We start from the raw sequence: 22576 nt of genomic DNA, 5'->3' as shown, positions 1-22576 counted from the left end.
GTTCCAGCTTTCCTCCGCTCAGCCTGTGCTTTGTGTGGCAGGATCCGTGCAAATCATGTGTTCATGAAGCACAAAAAATACTCAACACCAGTTTGATAAACGTCTGGGCCTACCACCAGATGGCGCCATTCTCTGTTCTATTACTAGATTAACCATGTAGTCATTGGAGGAAAAGAGTCATTGTTCATTACTTTTGTTTTTGCCACACAGCATGTGACTGCACGTTGTTTTGTGTTCATTTCCCATCCATTGTTTTTGTTCTGCATGTAGTTATGGCATGAGATACATATCAAAAGTTCTGAAGAACAGCCTCCATGAAAAGTTTCCAGACGCCTCAGAGGATGAGCTGATGAAGGTAGAGGTCCTCAAATGTTTCCATTCATTTATTCATACGTGTCCATATGTGTGTTTTCCATTCATACTGCGGTTTACACTCCAGAGGGAGTTCTTTCTGCCATCTTTATTGTTAGAAACTCAGATTAGAAGTTCCAGTATTAAAAAAAACTTCTTTATGTCTTTCTTTTTTCACTGCCAGATTGTGGGGAACCTGCTGTATTACCGCTACATGAACCCCGCCATCGTGGCCCCCGACGGCTTTGACATATCATCGACATGTCGCCGGAGGGCAGCTTCACCAGGACCAGCGGCGTAACCTGGGCTCGGTGGCCAAGATGCTGCAGCACGCGGCCGCCAACAAGCTGTTCGAGGGCGAGAACGCACACATGACGCCGCTCAACAACTACATCTCTCAGACATACGAGAAGTTCAGGTAACGGATGTGAAAATGTTCATCAGCTAAGATTTTCCTGGCAAGTAATGTTAATACTTAAGGTTTTAAATCGCCTGGTGGCCTAAAGCTTTCATGTCAACCAAAATCTACCTCACTTTGCCGAAGATAGTGACTTATTACTGAAAATCTGCTTAGTACATTTAAGGACACAAGTTTGTGCAAACTGCTCACTTCATAGAAAATATTAATTGCACAAAATAGAACCATTCTTTGCCAAAGCATCACTTTCTGTGACTCTTGATTGTTTTGAAGAGTGTTTGAAGTTCACATACAGACGTCTGCATTTCTTCCAGGTTGTTTTTCCAGTCGGCCTGTGACGTTCCTGAACCCGAGGAGAAGTTTAACGTGGATGAGTACTCCGACATGGTGACCCTGAGCAAACCCATCATCTACATCTCAATAGAGGAGATCATCAACACTCACTCGGTAAACCGCCTCCCAGCTGCAGATGGAATTTATTTTAAAGGCAAATGCATTTGTTCCATTATATTTACGCTTTTAAAGAAACACGTGATCCACAGTCTTTAAATTCAACAGTAGTCGATGCATGTTTGCGTTAACTCATCAGTTTCTCAGTGAGCGGCTTCAGAGGACATGAGGTTTCTCTCTCTGTCCAGCTGCTGCTGGAGCATCTGGAGGCCATCTCTCCAGACAAGAACGACCTGCTGCACGAGCTGCTGCAGGACCGGGGACGTCCCCGACGTGGAGGCGCTGCTCGGTACGCTCAAACGAACCTCTGTTGACCCTGTTTCACGTCTGCAGTGGTTGATTCCTCACGTCGGACTCTGTGCTGCTGGTTTTCAGGGGAAGGAGCCGCAGATCCCAGCGACCCAAACAGAGAGAGCGCTCTGAGCCAGCTGGGGAAGACGGAGATCTCACTCACTCTCCAGCAAGTTCGAGCTGCTGGACGGAGACGACAAGGACCTCAAAACTCTCATTACCAAGTAGGTTCTGTGCAAAACTTTATTCACTCAGATGTTTCAGGTGATGGAAAAACGTTTGTCGTTCAGTTCCACTTTGCTGTAACTGCTGCTCGTCGCATTGCGCTGAACTCCTGCTGCCACAGTTTGTGGAGGTCACTCTTGTCATCACTCAGTTGCGTATCTTTGCTGTCTTTCCTGCTCTTCTATCATATCCTGTCCCCAAAGGAAGAGCTTTTGAGAATCGGGCTTATCTTGCAAAGCAGCATGTATCCGCCTGGATAAGCTTCTCCGCAGTGTGACGGTTACTGCGTACGAATGTGAATGAATACGCGCTCGCTTTGGTACAGCGTTTTGCTGTCAAGTGACGTTTATAATGTTCGATTGGCAGCATATTAAGGAACAACAGAATGATAGAGACTGAATGAATGACTGGCTAGCAGAGGTTTCAGAAAAGTTTAGCTCAGGAGCCACGAAACGGCAGCATTAGAACCCTGAAATAACAACAGCTAAGGTGTTTGCCAGATCTTATACAAAGTACCAATGTGTGTGAAAAGAGGTGTGAGTGTGTGTGTGTGTGTGTGTGTGTGTGTGTGTGAGAAAAGGCCGATAGCCTGTCAGAAACAAAGGATTTCCATGGCTTTTGGTGTTTATGTAACTCCCTGTGGGTAATAAGCAGCATGATATGACTTCTGTTCTTGCAGCAGTCGCTTCTTTTGAAAGAGTTCAGGGACTGTCTTCGCTTTTTTTGCTTTGTAAATTAATTCACGTATCGTGTCAGGATGCAGTTTTCTGGTCCCTGGTTTTTTTTATGTTAACTTGGAATTCAGATGACGGTGCTGTTGTTTCAAAGCCACGGATATTCAGACCTCTGCTCATTAAATTGAGTTGCTGTGAGTTATTTTATGAGGTGACTGAACAAAACAAACACTGCTGTTGCAGTTAAACACCTTTTCAAAGCAGTTTAATGTTCTGGACAAGGAATGATTGCTTTGACAAACAAGTCTTTGCCATACAGTTTTTCATATTGTTGATCATTTTATGATCATAAAGTTTAAGAGAGTTCTAGATTTCACTGATAATTTTCTGAGAATACTTTTTTTTTTACCCTATTGCTACGGCATTAGTTTTATTACAATTGTAAATGTTTTTTGTTAAAACTGTATTTATGGTGCCACATATTTATGAAATCATCATTTTCTGCTTTAACAGGACGAAAAAGCTGATTGTGGACGTGATTCGGATTCAACATGGAGAAACTTTGACTGAAATTCTGGAAACACCGGCTACTAATCAACAGGTAAAATATAACCTTTTCAGAATATTTCTGAAGATAAAGGAAATGTATTTGTTGAAATGTTCATCTGTCTCGTATTATTCGTGAAGGAGCTGGAGCACACAACGATCGCCGAGCGCAGAGCGGTTCAGGACGCTCAGACCCCGGAGGGTCTGAGAGCAGCGCGGCGGTGCTGGAGGACAGCCAGCTGCCCCTGGAGCAGAAGAAGAGGAAGATCCTGCGGAACCTCCGCAGCCTGGAGCAGGCCGGCCTGGTGGCGCCAGCAGCAGATACCAGGAACCTCATCAACGAATATCAAAGGTTCACGAAAACCGCTTTTCTTTCACGTCCGGGGTTCGGCACGTCACTCGCCGAACGCGTCGAACTCCAGATTCCAACCGAAACTTGTGAACCGCAGGACATCCGCTACCAGAGACGCTACAGACAGAGGAGGAAGGCCGAGCTGGTGAAGCTGCAGCAGACCTCTGACGGCGCTCAACTCCAAAACGACTTCTTCCAGGACCAGATGAACTACTACGACACCTACATCAAGACCTGCCTGGACAACCTCAACCGGAAGTCAGTCCACACTTCCACAACATGGCTTTTAAAAATAAACCCTTTGAAAGATGGTGCTAATGTTTTGTGGTTGTTTGTTTCCAGGAATTCACGCCGGTCGATAAAACTGGACAGCAAAGGAGGGGAGAAGGCAGCAAGAAGGGGAAACCTCAGTCTCTCAAGTACACCGCTGCGAGGCTGCACGAGAAGGGAGTCATCCTGGAGATAGAAGGTCTTCAGACCAAACCAGTGAGTTCCACGTCCTCAGTGCTTTCTCAAACAGGGACGCGTTTTCATTTTGTCTGCGGCACGCAACACAGAAGCTGCGTTTGGTAAATTGTGAAAGTTCAGCTACAGTCAGCGTTTTTCCGCTTTTCTCACGTTCCCTCTGTTTTTTCTCACAGGTTTTAAAAATGTCATGTTTGACATTTCGCCCAGTGAGGAAGTCGGAGATTTCGAGGTGAAAGCCAAGTTTATGGGGGTCGAAATGGAGAAGGTTCAGCTTCATTTCCAGGTTAACATTTATTTCCTGATACATAAATTACAGTTTCACGGGAAGAACGGTATTTTCAGTTTGTTCTTCATTAGAAGGTTTCGAAAGATTTTTCCCTGGTAGACCACAGCAGCATGTTTTGATGATATGAGGTGTTTGGATTGAAAAAGTGCTGAGTCCACCAGTGTTAGTTCCAAGATAAACCCATCTCTGAAGCTCGTATCTTCCTGTGAGGCTGCAGCTAGTTAGAGATTCTACATATTACCAGCAGAAAGTGATGCTTGATGGTTAATGTTGTGGTTTTCTGACGGTTTCTCTCGTGCGTCTTGCGTCCAGGACCTCCTGCAGCTGCAGTATGAAGGCGTGGCCGTCATGAAGATGTTCGACAAAGCCCAAAGTGAACGTCAACCTCCTCATTTTCCTCCTGAACAAGAAGTTTTACGGGAAGTGAACCGGAGCGGAGGAAAGCCGTCGTGCCTTCTGACAGAACCAAAATGAATTCAGTAAAGAAAAAAAAACAAACATCAAGTGTAGTTTCATCTGCCTATGATTTGACGATCACCCCAAATGAAATGTGTTTTTTTTTTCCATGTGGTGATTGTAAATGTAATGTATTTTTGAGAATTAAATTGTACGATATTCATGTTTTGTATGTGAAAGTGAAGGAAACACATCGTCACCGTCGCCTTACACGTTGAGAAACGGTTGATGTTAAATTTGAGACAAAGCTGCACAACGTTCTGAAATACTGTAGTTTTACCAGTGCCTTTTTAAATGAAGCATTTCAAACAGACGTGTTTTAATGAATAAAACATTGAAACCTTTTAAAAGCTACACCTGATGCATTTTAACATGTAGCTGTTACCACTAAGTCTGATGCTTGAACGTGCGTAATAAATACTCATGTACAAGAGCATTCTTATTTTTTTTTTCTTCTTCCCTCCACTCTTTTGCACGTTTCTGTCATTTTCTCAGCTGGTCTGCCAATCTTGCACTTCCACAGGAAAAAAAAAAAAAAAAACATTTTTGGTCTGAGCACCAGGGTCACTTTACAGGGTCACTTAGGGGTGGAGATATGTGGGGGCGGAGTCTCCTCCCTGATCTGGGATGACCTGTTTGATGCTCTCAGCGAAACACTCAGACGGCAACTCCTCAGGCAAATTGGTGACGTTTGGATTCTGTAATTGGCGGATGGACAGTGAAGCCATGCTGCACGTGCTAATAAGCTTGTTTGTATTGTTTTCTCCCCAAAACTCAGCACTGGCTTCTCAGAATGGTGAGTAGCTTTCTTCATATCTACATAGAAAAAAAAACACATTTTGGGGTTTTGACATGTGTGACTGCAGTTTGCACACTGTGAATGTTGGGAGAAGAAAAGTTCCTGTTGTCACTATTTATTTCTAAATGAAAGCCAAGCCATTTTTCTTTTGTTTTAATTCTTGACTTCAACAGTAAAGTGCTTTTTAAACAGCAGGGGGGAAACTAAATCAACTGAAGCCTGTGAGTGAATTTATAAATGCTGAATAAACTTCACTTCTCTTAAACTGTAGCCTGTCAACATCCGTTTACGGTTTGTGAGGTAAAGCAAAAAGTATTTGTTGCATTTTAAAATTCAAGAACTTCATTGCAAACCCCATGAATGAAAAATGTATTTCTCCTGTTTTTATTTTGTGTGTAAAGGTTAATTATTAATATCCTGATCAGTGCCACCAACAAATGTTAGTCTTTTTCACTTTGCACATAAAGTTCCCATCTTTTCTCCAGAACGACGTCGCCTTTACCAACAGCAGCACCTTTTATCAGCTGAGACTGGCTGCTGGCGGCACACACATCCAACACTGTTGAATGAATTGAATGTTGAGTGAATTGGTAGGAAATGAGTCGGTACAGGATGAGATCACCCTTCGCCTTTAAAGCAGGATCAGTTCGTCTCAACACTGCTGCAGTCTTTAAAGGTTGAGTTAAGACAGTTTTAGCTGAACACAGATCTTCTGTAGATTTCGTCTGGTTCACATAATGCAGAAACAGTTTATTGTGCTGCAGTGATGTGGAGCTGATCAGTCGTCTTCATGCTTGTATTATGTGTCAGATGAGCCGCAGTGAACAGTTTAAAAAGGTCAGTGTTGTAATTGAATGATGAAGCGTCTCTTTAAATGTGAATCTATTTGCTTCTGTTTGGCTCCAGGCTCCGGGCCGGTCTCTCGGACCTTCTCTGCCCGCTTTGTGATGGTGTCTGAAGAGCCTGTGGATTACCTCGACCTGTCTGCGCTGGACATGTTGGGGGACGACGGGGGATCCGGCTCGCCGCCGGAGCCCGCTGAGAGACCCGTTCACCACGGCCCCCATCGCCACCCGCACCACCACAAGCACCACGTCGTCTCCGAGGAGACCAAGGCCTTCCTGCGGGGTCGCCTGGCGACCGTTTTCGTCCCGACCGTTTACACCCTGGTCTTCATCGTCAGCGTGCCCCTCAACCTCGTCGCCGCGGTGGTATTCGCCCGTCACATCCGGCCCAAGAGCTCGGCGACGGTCTACATGCTGAACCTGGCCTGTGCGGATCTGCTGTTCGGCCTCCTGCTCCCTTTCAAGATCGCCTACCTTACCACGGCAACAACTGGACCTACGGCTCCTTCATGTGCAGGGCGGTGACCGCGGCGTTCCACTGCAACATGTACTGCTCCGTGCTGCTCATCATGTGCATCAGCGTGGACCGCTTCCTGTCCGTGGTTCACCCGGTCAACTCCCCAATGTGGCGCAGCCCCCTGACGGCCTCAGCGGTGTGCGCCGCCATGTGGCTGCTGTCGCTGGGAGGCGTGATCCCCCTGCTGACCTCGGGACAGACGGTTTATTTATCAGACCTCCACATCACCAGCTGCCACGACGTGCAGCCCGTGGGAAAGCTGCACTCCTACTATCTCTACTTCTTCCCCATCTACTCGTCCGTCTTCTTCTTCATCCCGCTCGTCTTCACCGCCGCCTGCTACCTGCGCGTCCTTCAGGCCCTGGCGACGGCCGACATGGAGGACCGGTCCAGGAGGGCCCGGGCCGTGGTGATGACGGTGACGGTGCTGGCCATGTTCGTGGTCTGCTTCACCCCCACCAACATCATCCTCATGGTTCACTACGTCCAGCTGGGCCGCCGGGCGGCCGACAGCTCCTACCAGGCCTACCTGCTCTCCATGTGCCTGAGCAGCCTGAGCTGCTGCCTGGATCCGCTGCTCTACTACTTCGGCTCCTCGCAGTGCCGCGAGCAGATGGCGGCGCTCTGGGGGCGCGGCCGGGCCTTATGGGCGGAGAGGGGCCTGGAGGCGCCGGGCGCAACCGGCAGCTGGAGGGAAAGCAGCAGGACATGCAAGATGGAGGCTGTGGAGACGGGAACAGGAGACCAGTACAGCAGGCTGGTGGACTAAGAGACTTCTCAAACTCACATTTGTAGCCGAACTGTAATTGAGACTTAAATATCAAGACCTGTTTCGGTGTAGAAGTCACCACATCTATCTTCATGACAGTCATCTACCTTCAGCATGGCTCAACATTTTCAGCCATTCAGATTTCTTTTCATAGTTCAGCAGATCATGCAGATGAAAGCTCGTATCAACAATACAGTTTTATTCTCATTATCATTCCAAGCATTTGATTTTCATAACATACAGTTTGTCATGACTTGTTACAGATCTCCTCAGGAAATATTCAAAGGGGGTTGAATCATTTGTAGTCTGGCATTTATACAGCCATAATTCTATGTGTGTGAAATACAGAAAATACAGTCAAATCAAACCGCAACAGTACAGTTGTCCTTTTTATTTTTGGGTGTCCCTTGTTATTTCTTTTTCCCCACTGCTCACTCTGAAGTCTCTTTGTCATCAAGACACAACTCTGGGGAAAAAAAAAAGATGAGACAAAGAGAAAAGTTTGCATTGTTAATGAAGTGGATGCATTGCAGTGACAAAATTAATGAAACGATAAAAATTTCTATAGTCCTCAAACTGCTATCTGTAGTAGTGCAATGCAACATCTCCACCTTGTGGTAATTTCTGTGAGTTTTTGTGTCCAGTGAAGTTCTACAACCACAGCATCAACAAGTTTAATGTTTGGACACTGACAACAAATAAGCTTCAGATGTCCTCATATATACATATACATATATATATATATATATATATATATATATATATATATATATATATATATATATATATATATATATATATAGTTAAATACATTTGAAACACTTGAAATATTTCAGTTTCCATGGAGTCAATCTATAAGGAAGTTTCACTGTTTCAATTAAAGCAAACAAACTTCTCCTTCAGAATGCTGGAGAATAACAGTAAATCCATTTCGTGCCACTGACCGGTTTTGCCATCGTAGCTGTGGAAGTCCTCGGAGAACTTCAGACACACTGCCTGCTTTTTGAACATCTCAACCTCTTTAGCATCTATTTTTCCAGTCCTGGCTGAAAGGAGGGAGAGAATTAAAAAAAAAAAAATGAGTGTGTGTGTTTAGATGGTGTTAGATCTGAACGCCACTTACTGAACAGCAGGATGTATCGACCGGTGACGTCCCCGTTCCGAAAAGTGTCCGTCCACAGCAGGCAGTCAGGACACGTCTGCAGGATATGTCCTTTGTGGTCCGACAGGTTCTCTTCAGACATGGAGGGAAGCGGTCTTTATGCAGACATCTGCTGGTTTTGGGGGTCACTACAGCTCAAATTTAAAGACAGACCTCTGCTGACTTACTGCGAAACGTGGTGGCGAGTCCTGAGATCGTTGCGTTTACCTCCCCGGAGATGCAGCGCTCACTGGGAAAATGGAGGCAGAGTTCATTTCCACGAGTGCTTGAAGCAGTGAAATCCTAATCGTGAAACTCACAAGCAGTAATCTCCCCATCGCAGCGTCAGGGTGAGGTTGTCGGACGTGGGGCACAGATCTATCCAGGAGCTCTTCAGGGACCCCAGGGCGTCGTGGTACTGCTTCGGGTCGCCGGCGCCCAACACATACACCCATTTTCCAAACACCTGAGAAAAGACGTGAGCTGATTCAACGCTGGCGTGAATATGTCGGGTAAAAAGCATCTTCTGACGCAACTCGCCTGCTTGGGATCGTCGGGCATGAAGGGTTTGACCAGGTCGTGGCAGTCGGGGGCCGATGCGGCGCCGAGAGAAGCGAGGGTCAAGAAACGAGGAGAGCCGGCAGATCCATGGTGGGACTGACGATGTCGCTGAGGACGTTTAACGCTGATTCATTTTACCGTCCCGGGAGAAAAAAAGTGTTGTGCAAGTGCTGCTATGGGGCCGGAGGAGGAGGAGGAGGGCTCCTGCACACTCGGACGCCTCGGCCGAGGTGACATGCAGATTTTCTTTTAGCTGAGCTCTGAAAGGCCGAACTCAACAGTCCTCTGAATCGACTCAGGCAACGTGCCACCGCCTGTCTCCAACTGTTGAAATCTTTTAAAAAAAGGACCTGAAACCAGCTTTTCATGGATAGAATGAAGGCCGTTTCCCGGTGGACCCCCAGTTAAAAGCTGGCCACTTATTTCGCAGCCCAGCAACAGTCTTTGTCCACGTTTCAGGAAGCTGTGGTGAGTTCAGAGGAGCTCCAAAGGTTTTGATCAAGCGTATAATCTTGATGTATGCAAGCGGTGTCTGAAAAGTCTGGGAACTTCCCAACAAAAACGTTTGTTTCTGAAAGCTGAACACTTTTCCTGAATAAGTGGAGAAATAAGTGACCGGACCCCGAACAAAAGGAGGCAAAAACTACATTTATTCATCACACACGATCGCTGAAAAACGGTTGCATACAAATACTCCTAAATCAGCTTGGACTGGACATTTAGAAGGAATTTTTTGGGCTAAAATAAAACAATCCATTGCTAAACATAAAGTCAACAGGATGCATCGTTAAAAGGCTATTCCACAGTGAAGTATTATATCAGTCACATGCAGTACTGCTGTTTAGTATCTGTTAGGCTGGTTTGTGTCAGGTGTGCGGCTGCTTGAGGACATTTCTGAGTTTTACTTTGCTTTCTGCTCAGCCTCGGTTTGTTCGCTCTCTGTATTCTCTGCAGCAGGCGACGGGGTTTCTCTTATGTCGGGACACAGCTCTGAAAGATCAGGAAACACAGACGTTCAGCTCCAAACGTGAGCACTCAATTTTTAAAATGTGAAGATTTAGATCAGAAAAAAAAAAAAAGCTGACCTGTGTTTCCAAAATGATACTCTGGGAGGAATTTAAGACATTCTGCCTGCTTCTTGAACGTCTCCAACTCAGACGGCTCCAGACCGCCGGTCCGTGCTTTAGAGAAAGGGAAATAGCAGTGAAACCAGAACTCAAAGATGCTTTTTAAAGTGCTGCTCAGTTGCTGAGTAAAACAACTCACTATAAAGGAAAAGGTATCTCCCCTTGGACTTCCCGTCAGGGAGCAGGATGGTGTCTTCCAGCAGGAGGCAGTCGCTGCAGGTCTCATAGAATTTCCCGTCGTGATAGGAAGTGTGGCCATCGATGATGACTGCGAAACATTGATCGAAGTCAGCTTCACGCGTTCAACAAAGACGGAGGGGAAATGCGAGCGTCTGCGTACGTACAAGTGGTGTGAGTGGTCATCCCTAAGACGGTGACGTTGGCGATGCCCTGAAGGCATTTCTCTCCGTGTCTGTGATGGGAAGAGATGAACACACACCTGCGTCAGTCCTCTCTGGAACACACTCCTGAGTGAAACGCACCCTTCGGTCTGAGGCCTTACAGGCGGTCAGCCCAGTACATGATGATCATCCCGCTGTCCGAGGACGCCGACAGGTCCACCCAGGAGCTGTTGGCCGACACCAGGTCGCGCTTCAGGTCCGGCTGGTCCCACGTTCCCACGTGCAGAAGCCATTTCCCATAAATCTGAGGGACAAACACAAGCGTGACTGGAGTGTGCCTTTAGGGAGGTGAGGAAGTCTAATAAGAAAATAATCAATAGTAATGATGGTGATGATAATAATCATGCATTTTAATTGTTGAAACTGAAAAGCAGCTGAAAGTTCTTTCCAGGGCAAATCAAAATATACCTAAAAACACAAATCCTATCATAGATAGACAAAACTGGGTAAATATTACTAATTACACATACATGATAATATTTTTACAGTTAAAGCTTTGAAAAAGAATATAAATGACAACAGAAATCTCTGCATGCATTTATATGATACTGACCTAAAATGCTTCATTAAGAAATAGTTACAAAACTAAGACAAACTTTGGTATTTCAGCATTATTTGGCATTATCTAATGCTGTCATATTGATTTTTATTCATATTTCACAATTTGTTTTTATATATTTGCCAATTTTAATAATTTTTTTCTGTAGATAAGATAAGGTAATGTCCCACAATGGGGAAATTTGCATTGTTACAAAAGGAAGTGGAGAGTAATAATAAAAGCATAGCAAAATAACAAAAATGATAACAATATTTTGCATTCTTCCCATGGTAATGACGATATTGATTAGAAATACACCAGCAGTTATGTTATTATTACAAAAATAAACATTTGAAAACTTGTAAAAGTTCAATATTGAGATTGTAAAGTATAATCTTGTTTTCAATTCTTGAAGTTTTTACTATAAAGAGGCTTTCAAGTGGTTTGCAAGCTGAAAATACTTGACAAACCAAAGACAACCCCCCCCCCCCCCCCCCTCTATCTGAAAGGTGATAAATAACCTTTTTATTTCTTCTCTGTATTCATCTTGTAATTTTTTTTTTTCTAGGCTCACAGACGTTAAATCACACAGGTCAAACCAGAGGCCACAGAGTTCGCCCCTAAACCCCCCCGGCTGGTACTCACAGGACTGTGGCTGTCCAGGACCAGAGGCTTGACAAGCTCTTTACAGTCCGGCTCAGCGGCGGCGCAGAGGGAGGCGAGGGCCAGCAGAGAGACGACCAGCTGGGCCATGGCTCCAGACTGCAGCTCGCTCACAGCCAGCCACACCAGCTCTGGGAGCAGGGGGCTGGGCCACACTCTCACACACACACACACACACACACACACACACACACACACACACACACACACACACACACACACACACAGTCCTAAACATGGCTGTGACTTGACTGTTTTCATGTATGCATTTCATGTATTCATATAATATATAATGTAATGTATGTATACTTTATTCATTTATTCATCTACTTCTGCCAAGGGAGATCTTGAACAAAGTTTCTTAGCTGTCCTCAATCCTTCTGAAAGAAGAATAACTTTAGAGATAACAAGTAATATGAGATGCTGACTTACAGAGGCGGAGCGTGGGTCTCAGTACAGAGGGGGCGGAGCATTCTCGACGGGCCCTTATGATAGTCATTTTACCATTCAAACAATACCTCATCCTACCATCAAACAACACACTAATGCCCACTTTTATTGAGCCAAGCAAACCGATATGCTTCAGAAAGCAGAATAAAGTCACAAACCTGTTCACAAACTTGTTCTGAAGAACAAATACACATATGCACGCACACACACATACACACAAAGGCCGCCTGACAGCTGTCAATCTCCAAACGTCCGCTGTCCATGGTGCTGAAATATCAGATGAAAACTCACTGGCTACATCTGTCCCATCTTTGATACAGCTTAATATAAAATGAACACAGCTGGTCTAAAATTACACAGTCTATTCAGATAGATATAGACACAGCTATCTATATCTTTTGGAATTCAGGCATATTTGAAAAAAAAAAAAAAGTCTGTGGTCTCTTATATTTGAGAGCAACACAAGGCACATTCAAACAGGCAGGTGTTTCAGACCACGGCATTCTGATAAAGATAATATTTTTCAAGGTTTCACTGACTCACCAGTGGCTCCGATGTTAGGTTTTGGGTAGTACTGCTAGCAGCTAGCATAGTGTTTAGCATACTGTTTAACTTCCCTCCAAAGAGTTCAGATCAAGTGCAAAAGAGAAAACTCGCCAATCAGCTGGCTTACAGCTGTGATGCATTCATGGACAGTAGTAATGTAAGAATTGGCAAATTGGAGCCCACAATCATATGCATATACCTTCTCGCACACACAGCTAATTTTATTATAATAATTTATTTCCGATTAAATGTGAACACATCACATGAAACGGGGCCCTATGACCTTGTGGGCCCTGGGGCCACCGCCCCCTCGCCCCCACTCTGGCTCCACTACAGCTGAATTATTAATTCTATTTCACTCTATTCTTTGTCGTTGAACTGTGGTTTTGAAAGTAGATCCTTTATACAGGTAAGTTGAATTGAATACCTGCTATTTACAAAGCAAATAAACATGTTTAGAAAGTAACTTTTAATTTAAGTAGCTTCTAAGAACGCACCACTTTGAAGTATAGATGTAATATATGTATTTGTTTTTGAACAATTGTTTCACTTGTGATTGAGAACAAATAAAAAACTGCAAATTAATGGTAGCTGTGCATGAGGACAAATGTTTTGCACTCTTTACACCTCAGGTTAGTGTGCAATCGGATTTAGGAAAAACACTCTCTCTCTCACACACACACACACACCCCTCTCACTCCTCGGGTTTGAAAGCGGTTCACTCTTCCCATCCAGTCTGCAGGGGCATTCGTCCTATTTATCTTGTTACATAATAGCCATCTGGCAGAGTATGAATAGCAGGACCCCTGCATCTTTCAATCTGTGGACACTTTCTGGCACAGTCTCTTTCTCTCTCTCTCTCTCTCTATCTCTCCCACACACACACACACACACACACACACACACACACACACACACACACACACACAAAAGATGGAAAAAGTGGAGGAAAGAGACACAGAACCCCTCTTTTGTCTGAATCTCCCATTGCAGCTTAAACACCACTTTAATTTCCCAGAATGCTCTGCAGTGACCTTTTGCTTCATACCTCGGTGAGCCACAGTTTTGTTGACGATGACAGTTGTTATTCATTGTGCAGATAAAACCAGTTCATGTTCTCTGATCGCGGTTGTGTATCTACAAACATAAAAGTCATATCTTTATCTGCAATAGGTTCTCAGTGATCAGTCATGTAGTGCTCAGTTAAAGCAAATAAAGATCACATCAATGAGGAGAAAAGTGGCTTATGCATGTAAAGAAACACGTCTTAAGGCAGAATCTGAACATTACATAACATTTTCTTTCTTTCTGGGCAATCTTTCAGCTGTGGTTTAGTTTCATGATATAGAAACTATGTGACTTGCAGAAGTTGTGTAATGCTGCATTTCATCAACTTTTTCTCCACTGCTGCTCTCCATCCCGCTCCAGTTGAGGCAGAGCAGGAAGGGAACAGCTCTGTGTGTTTCCTCTCCACTGTTTTATGTACATTTCTGTAAGTTACAGTGTCAGCTATAAACACCAGAAGTCAGGCAGCACAGCTGTGTTGGATCGATCTAAAACCTGAACATGGAAGCAGTCTTTTTTTTCTTTCTTTTTTTTTTTTTTTTAAATCTCACATGTTCAATCTATTAGAAACAAGAAAGATGAAATCCATCAATTCACTTTTTTTTTATTACAACAAAAAAGGACACAACGTGCTGAGGACCTTTTATTTCTACAAAATAACAGCAGATACAGTTGAAACAAAAATGGCTGCAAGATCAGGAAAACTACTCTCTTCATGTTTGTTGAGACATTTTTACTACACACAAACAGGTCTGGGAGTTTCTCTACAGCTGAACAGAAATGTGTCTATGCATGAACTTCAGGTCCCAGCTGTGTTTTCTCTGCTGTTCGTTGTTCTTCACACCGAGGGAACGATGGTATCCACCTTCTGATACGGACACAATTCTGAAAAGGAGGTAAAATCCATGAAGACACCGATATATCAGCAATATCTATGAATGTGCAGAGAGTATCTCACCACTGCTGTCTCCATAGAATAAATCCAGTTTGAAGTTGAGGCATGCCAGCTGTTTCTTGAAAACGACTTGATCGGCCTCGGCCAGGTCTCCGGTTTTAGCTGGAAGGCGAAGAGAAGACAGAGTCATTCAATGAACTGCAAACCTTTTTGTGCTCATTAAACTCTAAATGAATCCCAGAAGTGTCGGAACTCACTGTAGAGGAAGGTGTTTCTGCAGCCCTGGCTTTCACCCTGAGGCGAGTCCACCCAGAGGATGCAGTCCGGACACAACGCCAAGTGCTTCCCGTAGTGAACGTGACTGGACGAGTTGTAGTAAACTGTGTAGAAGTAAAGCAGAGTATCATCATGCTGTGATCAGTTCAAAGCTTCACCAGCAGATGGGAGCGGTCCGACTCACTCACATGTAGCCCTGGTAACTTGTCCATCGTAGGTGCTGTTTGCACTTCCGAGGTAACATTTTCCATCCCTGGTAAAGTGAAATAAATCACAATATGTATGTAAATATTGGTTCATTAATGTGTTGGCTGGTCTTTTTTTAACTCACATCTTGTCTCCGTAGTAAAGGGTCACGTCGTCAGACTCAGGAATGGGCACCAACTCCAGCCAGGAGCTTTTGATGGTTTTCAGCTTGGTCAAGGAGTCTTCGCACTCGGATGTTCCAGCGTACAGAAACCATTTCCCGAGGATCTGGACACACATTTTGAGCATCATAAACATTTTCTGGGATCACATTGTTGACAAATGTTCTTGTATCCACTGGGACTAGATAAAAACATTCTTGTGATTTTTTTTTTTTTGTATTTGAATTTCTTCCACAGTTTTTTGCAGGTCAAAAATACATTTTATTAAGGCAGTTATAACCATGAAATCAGTTTCCATAATCAAACTTTTTCTATGCAAACAAAAGAGGCGCTTATTGATCAGAGGTAGGAGTTTGTGCATGCACAATAATATCAACAGGTCAAATAATATCTTTCATGCTGCTCTGTAGTGTAGTTAAATCTGCATCACACCAGCTGGAATTCAGAGTAATATACCTTGGTTCGATCTTCCAGAGTTCTGGTCAGCGCTTCACACTCGGGGTCAGATGCGGCGGTCAGGGAGAAGAGAGCCAGCAGCACAGCTGAAAAAACCCGGGGAGACATGACTCCAAGCGACACGACTGAAGAAGACACCAGCACAAAGCAGCGGCACTCCTTCCTGCAGAGAGGCTATTGTGGCCGCTGGTACGTGTTACATATAACAGAGGAGGAGATGGGAGGGGAGGGGAGGGGGAGCTTTTCACAGGGGTGGATTTGGCCAAACATGGTTGTGTAACAGGGTACTTGCTCATTAATGGAGACAAAGACAATATTCTAAGGCTGGCAGGCCAGGCACTTCACCCCCTGATGTCCATTTAACACTTTGACAGCATTACTTGTGCTGGAGGTCAGGATGATAAACGTTAAGGGTAACTTTGTATATGTGTAAAAGACAGAAAAAAGTAATCTAAGACTCTTCCACAAAGCATATTGGTTGTTTCTGTTGTGGTGGTTTTCAAACTTGCTCGCACTGCAGGATGAATTATTCCTACTGAGCCTAATTCCAGTCTCCCTCTTTCTCTGTGTACCGAGCGTTTGAAGGGAGAAAAATAGGCTTTTGCTATGCACAAAGATCAAATAGTCTGGAGATGTAATCTCATGCATAATGTACAGACTGTGCTGGTAGAAATAGGAAGGATGGAGGCAGCAGAGTCAACAAAGAAACACACACATAACCACTACCTGGTGCAGGTGAGCTGCTGTCAGACTCTCCTGCTGGATCGTTTCACTTCACACAGGTCACTTCCACAGATCCTCAGCTTCAGGAGAAATGCCACAGGGCACTTCAGCAGTAAAAAGGAAGAACGGACCTCGCATTTTCTTCTAAAAAGAATTTATAGATGTGACAGCGTAAATCACAACTCATGAACTTTTGAACTCCGACGGTCGGCAGGCAGCTATCGTACTGTCAAAATACACCTCGTTGCACTATTTAGAAATATGACTGAAACCTGGTCCCGGTGGATGAAAAGAGCAGACGAGTCGAGGATAAGGGAAGAGAAGCTTTATACCAGCATATTCAAAACCCAGGAAACTTCTCTGTGTATTTACAAAAAACATAATACAAGAATAAAAAAGAGAAAATGAACACGTCACAAATGGAGTCCCACGTACTGCCACGGAACAGAAAACGCGATCTGATTTACAAATGTGTCCTCTTCGTACTCCCACTTATGGCTTCGATCTAACACGAAAACAAAGGAAAGCATCTCTGTTCAGGGGCGAAGATGCATCATCTGTCCATTCCTCCCTTTTGCAACAGTTTTCTCCAGGTTTACCTTTAAATAATAATAATATTAATAATAATATCAAATACACATACAAGACAGAGGAGCTACATCTGTGAGCTGTACACTTTGCAGTAAGGTAAGGGAGAGGAGAATGTTCACAGGAGTATCGACCCTTTGTACACGATGAGGATTCATCTTGGGCAGTGGAAGAGGAGTCCGGCGTTGATTAAAAACAAGCTTATTTTAGCTTTCTGTACCAACCAACCTTTCACATCATACTAAGATCACAGTTTAGCCGGACGACAGGGTGATTTTATCAGCTTGTGGATCTGTTTATGGTTTACTTTATCAGCTTGATTGATCATTCGACCCAATAGTAGCTCCGGGACAAAAAACCAAAGAGATCATAAGAGCTGAAGGCTAGAGACCCTCCAAATGCATTACAGTTCATTTTTCATTAAAAAAAAAGAAAAGAAAAAAAAAAAGCCATTGTTTTATTGACCCTCAGTCTCTTGAATTCCATCAGCACTCAAATAGCAACACAAATTACAGGTGAATGAAGATTCAAGCATCAAGCTGTTAAAACTGGCCACATTTTTGCTTTATACTGTAACACTGTTTGTCAACTTTTGCAAAAACTGTTCCCCTTCTATTTCTGCTTTATTATCTAATCAAACAACAATAAGCATGGACAGTCACAGATACCGTATTTCAGGGACTACAAATAACATTTCTTTAAGTTATTCGCTTGGACATGCGATATATATTGAAAAGCAACAACATATATCGATACATATGATCTGGAACCACTAGATGTCACCATGTGACTACAAAATGCTGCTTAGGTACCACTGAAAAACCCTCCATTATTGCCGTATTTGACTGACACGGGAATCAAACTGTTTCCAAAAAGAAAACGCAGAGTCAAGCTGAAAATGTTAAAACACAAAAAGTTCAAAATGGAAACAGAGCTGCAGAAAGAAAGTCTGGAGTATCTGGCAAACAGTGAAGCAGAGAAATTGCTAACTGTGGCCTAAAAAGTGTGATTGCAAGAGCCGGAGGAGCAAATTCAGAGATACTTCTGGAGCAGCAGCTGCTGGAGGACGATCAACGGTGCAGCCTCGTACGGGCTAGGATTACATGTGTGTGTTTTTTTCCCCCCTTCACACACAGTTTTAGATAGAAATTTATAATGTGGTGCAATTTATAGTCCAAAAAATACGGTAATATGAAGCGAAACTACAGGAAACCTTTTTTTCACGAAAAACATTTTTTACCTTATCAATAAAAAGCTGAATTTATTATGAATAGAAAGTGGTTCAGTAAAGTCGAAGGTTCGCCTTCAAACAGGGCCACTTCATAAATATGTTCTCACTGATTCCTTTTAACACTCATCAGTCCTTCTGGTCGCTCTCAGAGTTTTCTGGTTTCTTCTTTCTGATTGGTAGCCGATATCTGAGATATTTTGCATACTTTTATGTTGCTTACTGGCCAGATGCTGGTTGTTGTTATGAAATTCATCCCAATTAGAAACTTAAGAATTGTCCTCCTGTTTTTTCCTTTGTAACCATCCACACTAGTTTTAAAATGTAGGCGAATACGACCTGCATTTCACGAGGTGAGCCAAAGCAGACCTCTTGATTTTGTCGTACTTGTGGCTGGAAACCACACAACATCCCCACGGGAGGTCAAAGGTCTTCAAGACTGTGACAACCGAAAATGTTCAGAATACCATAAACACCTGTACAAGCCTCAACAAAACCCTCATCGCTGTGACTGTGATGCCTTTCCAGTCCTCCTCTCTTCATGAATGAGCTGGTTTGTCAACGACAGACATGATTTGTAAAAACCATTTAAATGCATCAATTCAAAAGTGGAGATGTTCTTTCCTTTCTTTTTTTTTTTTTTTTAAATCTTGGACAATCTTGGCATGTTTTTGGGTATTGAACTCAGACAGATGTGTCCACATCACATCAGTCTGTGACTGGAGTGTGTGTGTGTGTGTGTGTGTGTGTGTGTGTGTGTGCGCGCGTACAGTCCCATACACACCAGATGTGAATATACAACAAGTTCTTCTCTGGCTTCCTTAAATTTGGGATCCTTTTGTACGGTGCAGAGGAAGAACCGATGAATGGCGAGAGAGAGAGAGAGAGAGAGAGAGAGAGAGAGAGAGAGAGAGAGAGAGAGAGAGGAAGAGAGAGAGAGAGAGAGAGAGAGAGACGGATGTGGAGAGTGGGGGTGGTGTGGCGGGAGGGGGGTGGAGGGGAGGGCGCCTGGGGCAATTGTCCCGAGTGGGTGGGCGGTGGAAGAAGAGTCCCTGGCCAAGATGACGTCACATCCTGTCTCTCCGCTTTTCACCGATCCACACCGGGCTCATGAGCGTCTGGCCGAACCGGCTCCCAGAGCCTTCACACACTCATCGTCATGTTCGGAGAATACTGCAGACAGAAGCAAGGAGAAAATCACATCTAGTCTGGCTCCGGACTAAAGAACAATATCTAATTTTATGTCCTGTAATTGTGTTTTTTGAGATCCTATTACAAGCTTTACAATGTAAATTACAACGCAAATATGATTCTTACTCATTGAATTTTCAGATTGTTACAGAGTGCTGGTAGGATAGTCCACCAGGTAAACAGTGGGAAGTCACTGGAACCAAAACCTTTACTTTAAAACACGTTTGGCTTGTTTCCTAATATACCATACGTTTTGAAAAGCGCTTCCTCAAATCATGTGAAAAAACTGACTGATGTCGTCTCAAACTGTAATTAACAGACGCCACCCTCTTTAGGCAAAAGTGTTTAATTGACCATTTTATGCATAGTTTTTTTTAAATTCAGGCAAATTTTCCATGTTGCTAATGACGGTTTTGTATTGTGAGAAAAACTCAAAACACACGAAAAGCTTCTCAGAGAGATTTATCGTGACCTTTGGTGAAGGTTCACAATATTTTGTGCCGTTTGGATCGGTGTTTTCCAGAGGGACTTCAGCTCAGGGTTCATCTGTGTTTCACACAGATTTTAGCCAGACTTCACGTGGAGTTTTGGCAGCGGACGCCCCCGAATCCCTCTGATCAGCCCACCCAACAGAAAAAATAACACAGCTTACACTTTCATTCTGAAAAGGGTTAAGGAAATTTCCTCCCATCTCTCCGTCCTCCCTCGGGGTCCCAGGTTGGTTACTCATACTCAAGTTACCAGGAGAGTTCTGTTCAAAGGCAAAAAACAATAAAAAAACAGCTCAATCGGAACTACTGCTCATAAAAATCTTGAGAACTGGAGCCGACGATAAAAGTCTCTTACCTTGGGGAGACTGTCCATATCACCCGACCCTGTAGGAACAGAAATATCAAACGTTTGATCAAACCCAGGCTCAGACTCCAGGCGGGAACAGAAACGCTCCAGCTGTACCTAAAGATCCGTTCATGTGATGAGGCTCCATTCCAGCCATTCCTCCTAAAGGACCGTCGCTTCCTCCACCCATCGGGAACTGGAGAGGACGTGCGTGGGAGACGGCGGCGACAGAACGGACACTCAGATTAAACACCTGCGTTACTAAATAACGCGAGACGATCAGTTCATTCAATCCCATTTGAAGTCTACGCTAATCGCTCACGTTTGGTCGGCTTCCGCCGGGAGGGACTGTGTTTATCATCGTGTACATGTTGTCGCCGGAGTTGGTGGAATCTAAAAAAAAAACAAAAAAACAAAAAAACATTTAAAAACAATAAGAGGATACAAATTTATTGTCATATGTTAACAGATATTGACAGACGCAGCTTACCTGCTGGACTTGGCATTATCGGGGTTCCTGGTGGCCCGCCGCCCCCCGGAGGCCCCTGAAAGCACAGGTTTTACATGAATTCGTGTTTGACTGCCTCTTTGTGTAGAAAACAGCGAGTCGGATCGGATCCACATACCACATAACTTCCTGGCGATGCCGAGGAGTAGGGGGTCTGAAAAACACAGAAAGGAAAACATGAAGGGGGGAGAAGAGAACAAATGTTTCTCTTCATGTTTCTGTGTTTGAGCTCTTACAGAGTTGGAGTTTGGAGGATTTGGCCAAGGTCTTCCCCCACCGGGTCCCCTGAAACACACACACACACACACACACACACACACACACACACACACACACACACACACACACACACACACACACACTTTAGTTTCCGAGTTTTGGCTGACTCCTTTGTTTCTACCTCTCTTGGACAGAGTTGGCAATAACAAGCTCATCTGGTGCCAGAAATAAAGAAAAAAAAAGTGAGAAAAGAACGATGGGAACAAGTAGGAAAAAAAAAAAAAAAAAAACAAGTGAAGAAGAATAAATAGAGAAAAATCTCATCCCGACTGAACCTCCAGGCCCTGGAGCACACCTTAAAGAATTACACAAAGCAAAAAGCTGTGTGTGACGTCTGTGGTGAGAAGTGAGGGATGTCGAAATTCAGACTCAGAGAAATGGAGAAATACTTTGACTTCATTTACATTTAAAAGAAAGAGAGGCTGACAGGCATTTTCTTTTTAAAAATGTATAATAATATGCATTTGCCACTCACATGCTCATGCCAGGCATCCCAGGACCAACCAGGGCGTTGAGCGGAGGCCTCATCCCTCCTCCATAGTTCTGAGAACAAAACACCACAGACACTCTCAGTTCCACCAAAGCATAACAACAAAGTGATTGTTTGAAACATCTGGCATGTTCCAACTGATGTCCCGCTGACACATCCTGGATGTTTCAAAATCTTATTTTGCCTGAAAAGCCGAACGCAAAATACTTATGAAGAAAAGATAAAGAGCTTATTTGAACTCGCACTGCAACCATTTGCAACTATTCCTAAAGGTCCTGGTCGTCTGTACCTGAGGCCCGAGCGGCACCATCCCTCTGGGAGGGGTCATCCTTTGCATCGGTCCTCCCATGTTTGGATGTCCTGAAACAAACAAAGACCGACTTCAAATGTTCAGTTAGTTCCACCGAGAGCAGCATCAGCATTTCTGAAACTTTATCACTTGTAGCTTCGCAGATTACGTGAACAGATCTTGTTTGTTACCACAGCTTGTTAAAATTTCTCTTAAATAAGCTCTTCTTCAGTTTTGTGCCTCTGTACATGTTATTGTTTTGAAATTAGATGTAACAGCATGTGAGAAAATGAAACTCGCATGTGTGGCGACACAGATCCTGTTACATTCACAGTTTATCGAGCTGCTGTTTTAAGGTTGTGAGGTTGGTTGAAATGCAACTGGAAACCCTGAATCTTTAATTCACATGTCATCCGGGGACGGGAGCAAGGTGTTGAAACAAAGGTCTTGTTCTTTTGCTTCTACAACAAACCTCATGAAGTGACTCTGGCAACACTCTCAGTGTTTTG

At 44.0% G+C, this 22576-nt stretch overlaps 3 protein-coding genes and 1 pseudogene across 3 annotated transcripts in view; 2 read left to right on the top strand and 2 right to left on the bottom strand.

Annotated features, from left to right (window-relative positions):
- The first annotated feature begins 275 nt into the window (after positions 1–275).
- On the top strand, positions 276–4618 carry LOC115398226 (ras GTPase-activating-like protein IQGAP2). Its single transcript, XM_030104904.1, is given in 16 exon segments — positions 276–355; positions 536–616; positions 618–769; positions 1084–1216; positions 1408–1475; positions 1477–1508; positions 1595–1676; positions 1678–1734; positions 2923–3010; positions 3097–3172; positions 3175–3306; positions 3403–3565; positions 3685–3797; positions 3949–4058; positions 4374–4430; positions 4432–4618. Coding segments are annotated over 16 exon segments (1479 nt in total). The 5' UTR covers positions 276–277; the 3' UTR covers positions 4489–4618.
- A 534-nt stretch (positions 4619–5152) lies between these two features.
- Positions 5153–7813, top strand: LOC115397684 (proteinase-activated receptor 1-like; annotated as a pseudogene).
- A 1967-nt stretch (positions 7814–9780) lies between these two features.
- Positions 9781–11968, bottom strand: LOC115397731 (saxitoxin and tetrodotoxin-binding protein 1-like). The gene is made up of 6 exons (XM_030104176.1): positions 11815–11968; positions 10779–10944; positions 10621–10688; positions 10416–10544; positions 10235–10330; positions 9781–10139 (listed from the first exon to the last, which is right to left on the bottom strand). The coding sequence occupies exons 1-6, from the start codon at positions 11966–11968 to the stop codon at positions 10051–10053; spliced, it is 702 nt and encodes a 233-aa protein (XP_029960036.1). The 3' UTR covers positions 9781–10050.
- Positions 11969–16967: 4999 nt separating this feature from the next.
- The window catches only part of ssbp2b (single stranded DNA binding protein 2b), a 52374-nt gene continuing 46765 nt past the window's right edge, over positions 16968–22576 (bottom strand). The window contains exons 8-17 of the mRNA XM_030104127.1: positions 22068–22138; positions 21764–21831; positions 21246–21294; positions 21128–21163; positions 20992–21046; positions 20824–20894; positions 20619–20697; positions 20511–20539; positions 20317–20415; positions 16968–19646 (exon numbers count right to left, since the gene is read on the bottom strand). Of these exons, the coding sequence (XP_029959987.1) occupies positions 19617–19646; positions 20317–20415; positions 20511–20539; positions 20619–20697; positions 20824–20894; positions 20992–21046; positions 21128–21163; positions 21246–21294; positions 21764–21831; positions 22068–22138 (587 nt within the window). The 3' untranslated portion in view covers positions 16968–19616. The remainder of the gene's footprint in view (positions 19647–20316; positions 20416–20510; positions 20540–20618; positions 20698–20823; positions 20895–20991; positions 21047–21127; positions 21164–21245; positions 21295–21763; positions 21832–22067; positions 22139–22576) is intronic.

This window comes from Salarias fasciatus, chromosome 12 (assembly GCF_902148845.1).
Source record: "Salarias fasciatus chromosome 12, fSalaFa1.1, whole genome shotgun sequence".
NCBI classification, from domain to species: Eukaryota; Metazoa; Chordata; class Actinopteri; order Blenniiformes; family Blenniidae; genus Salarias; species Salarias fasciatus.
The sequence above is the reverse complement of the archived record's forward strand: the minus strand, read 5'-3'. Positions and strand labels throughout refer to the sequence as shown.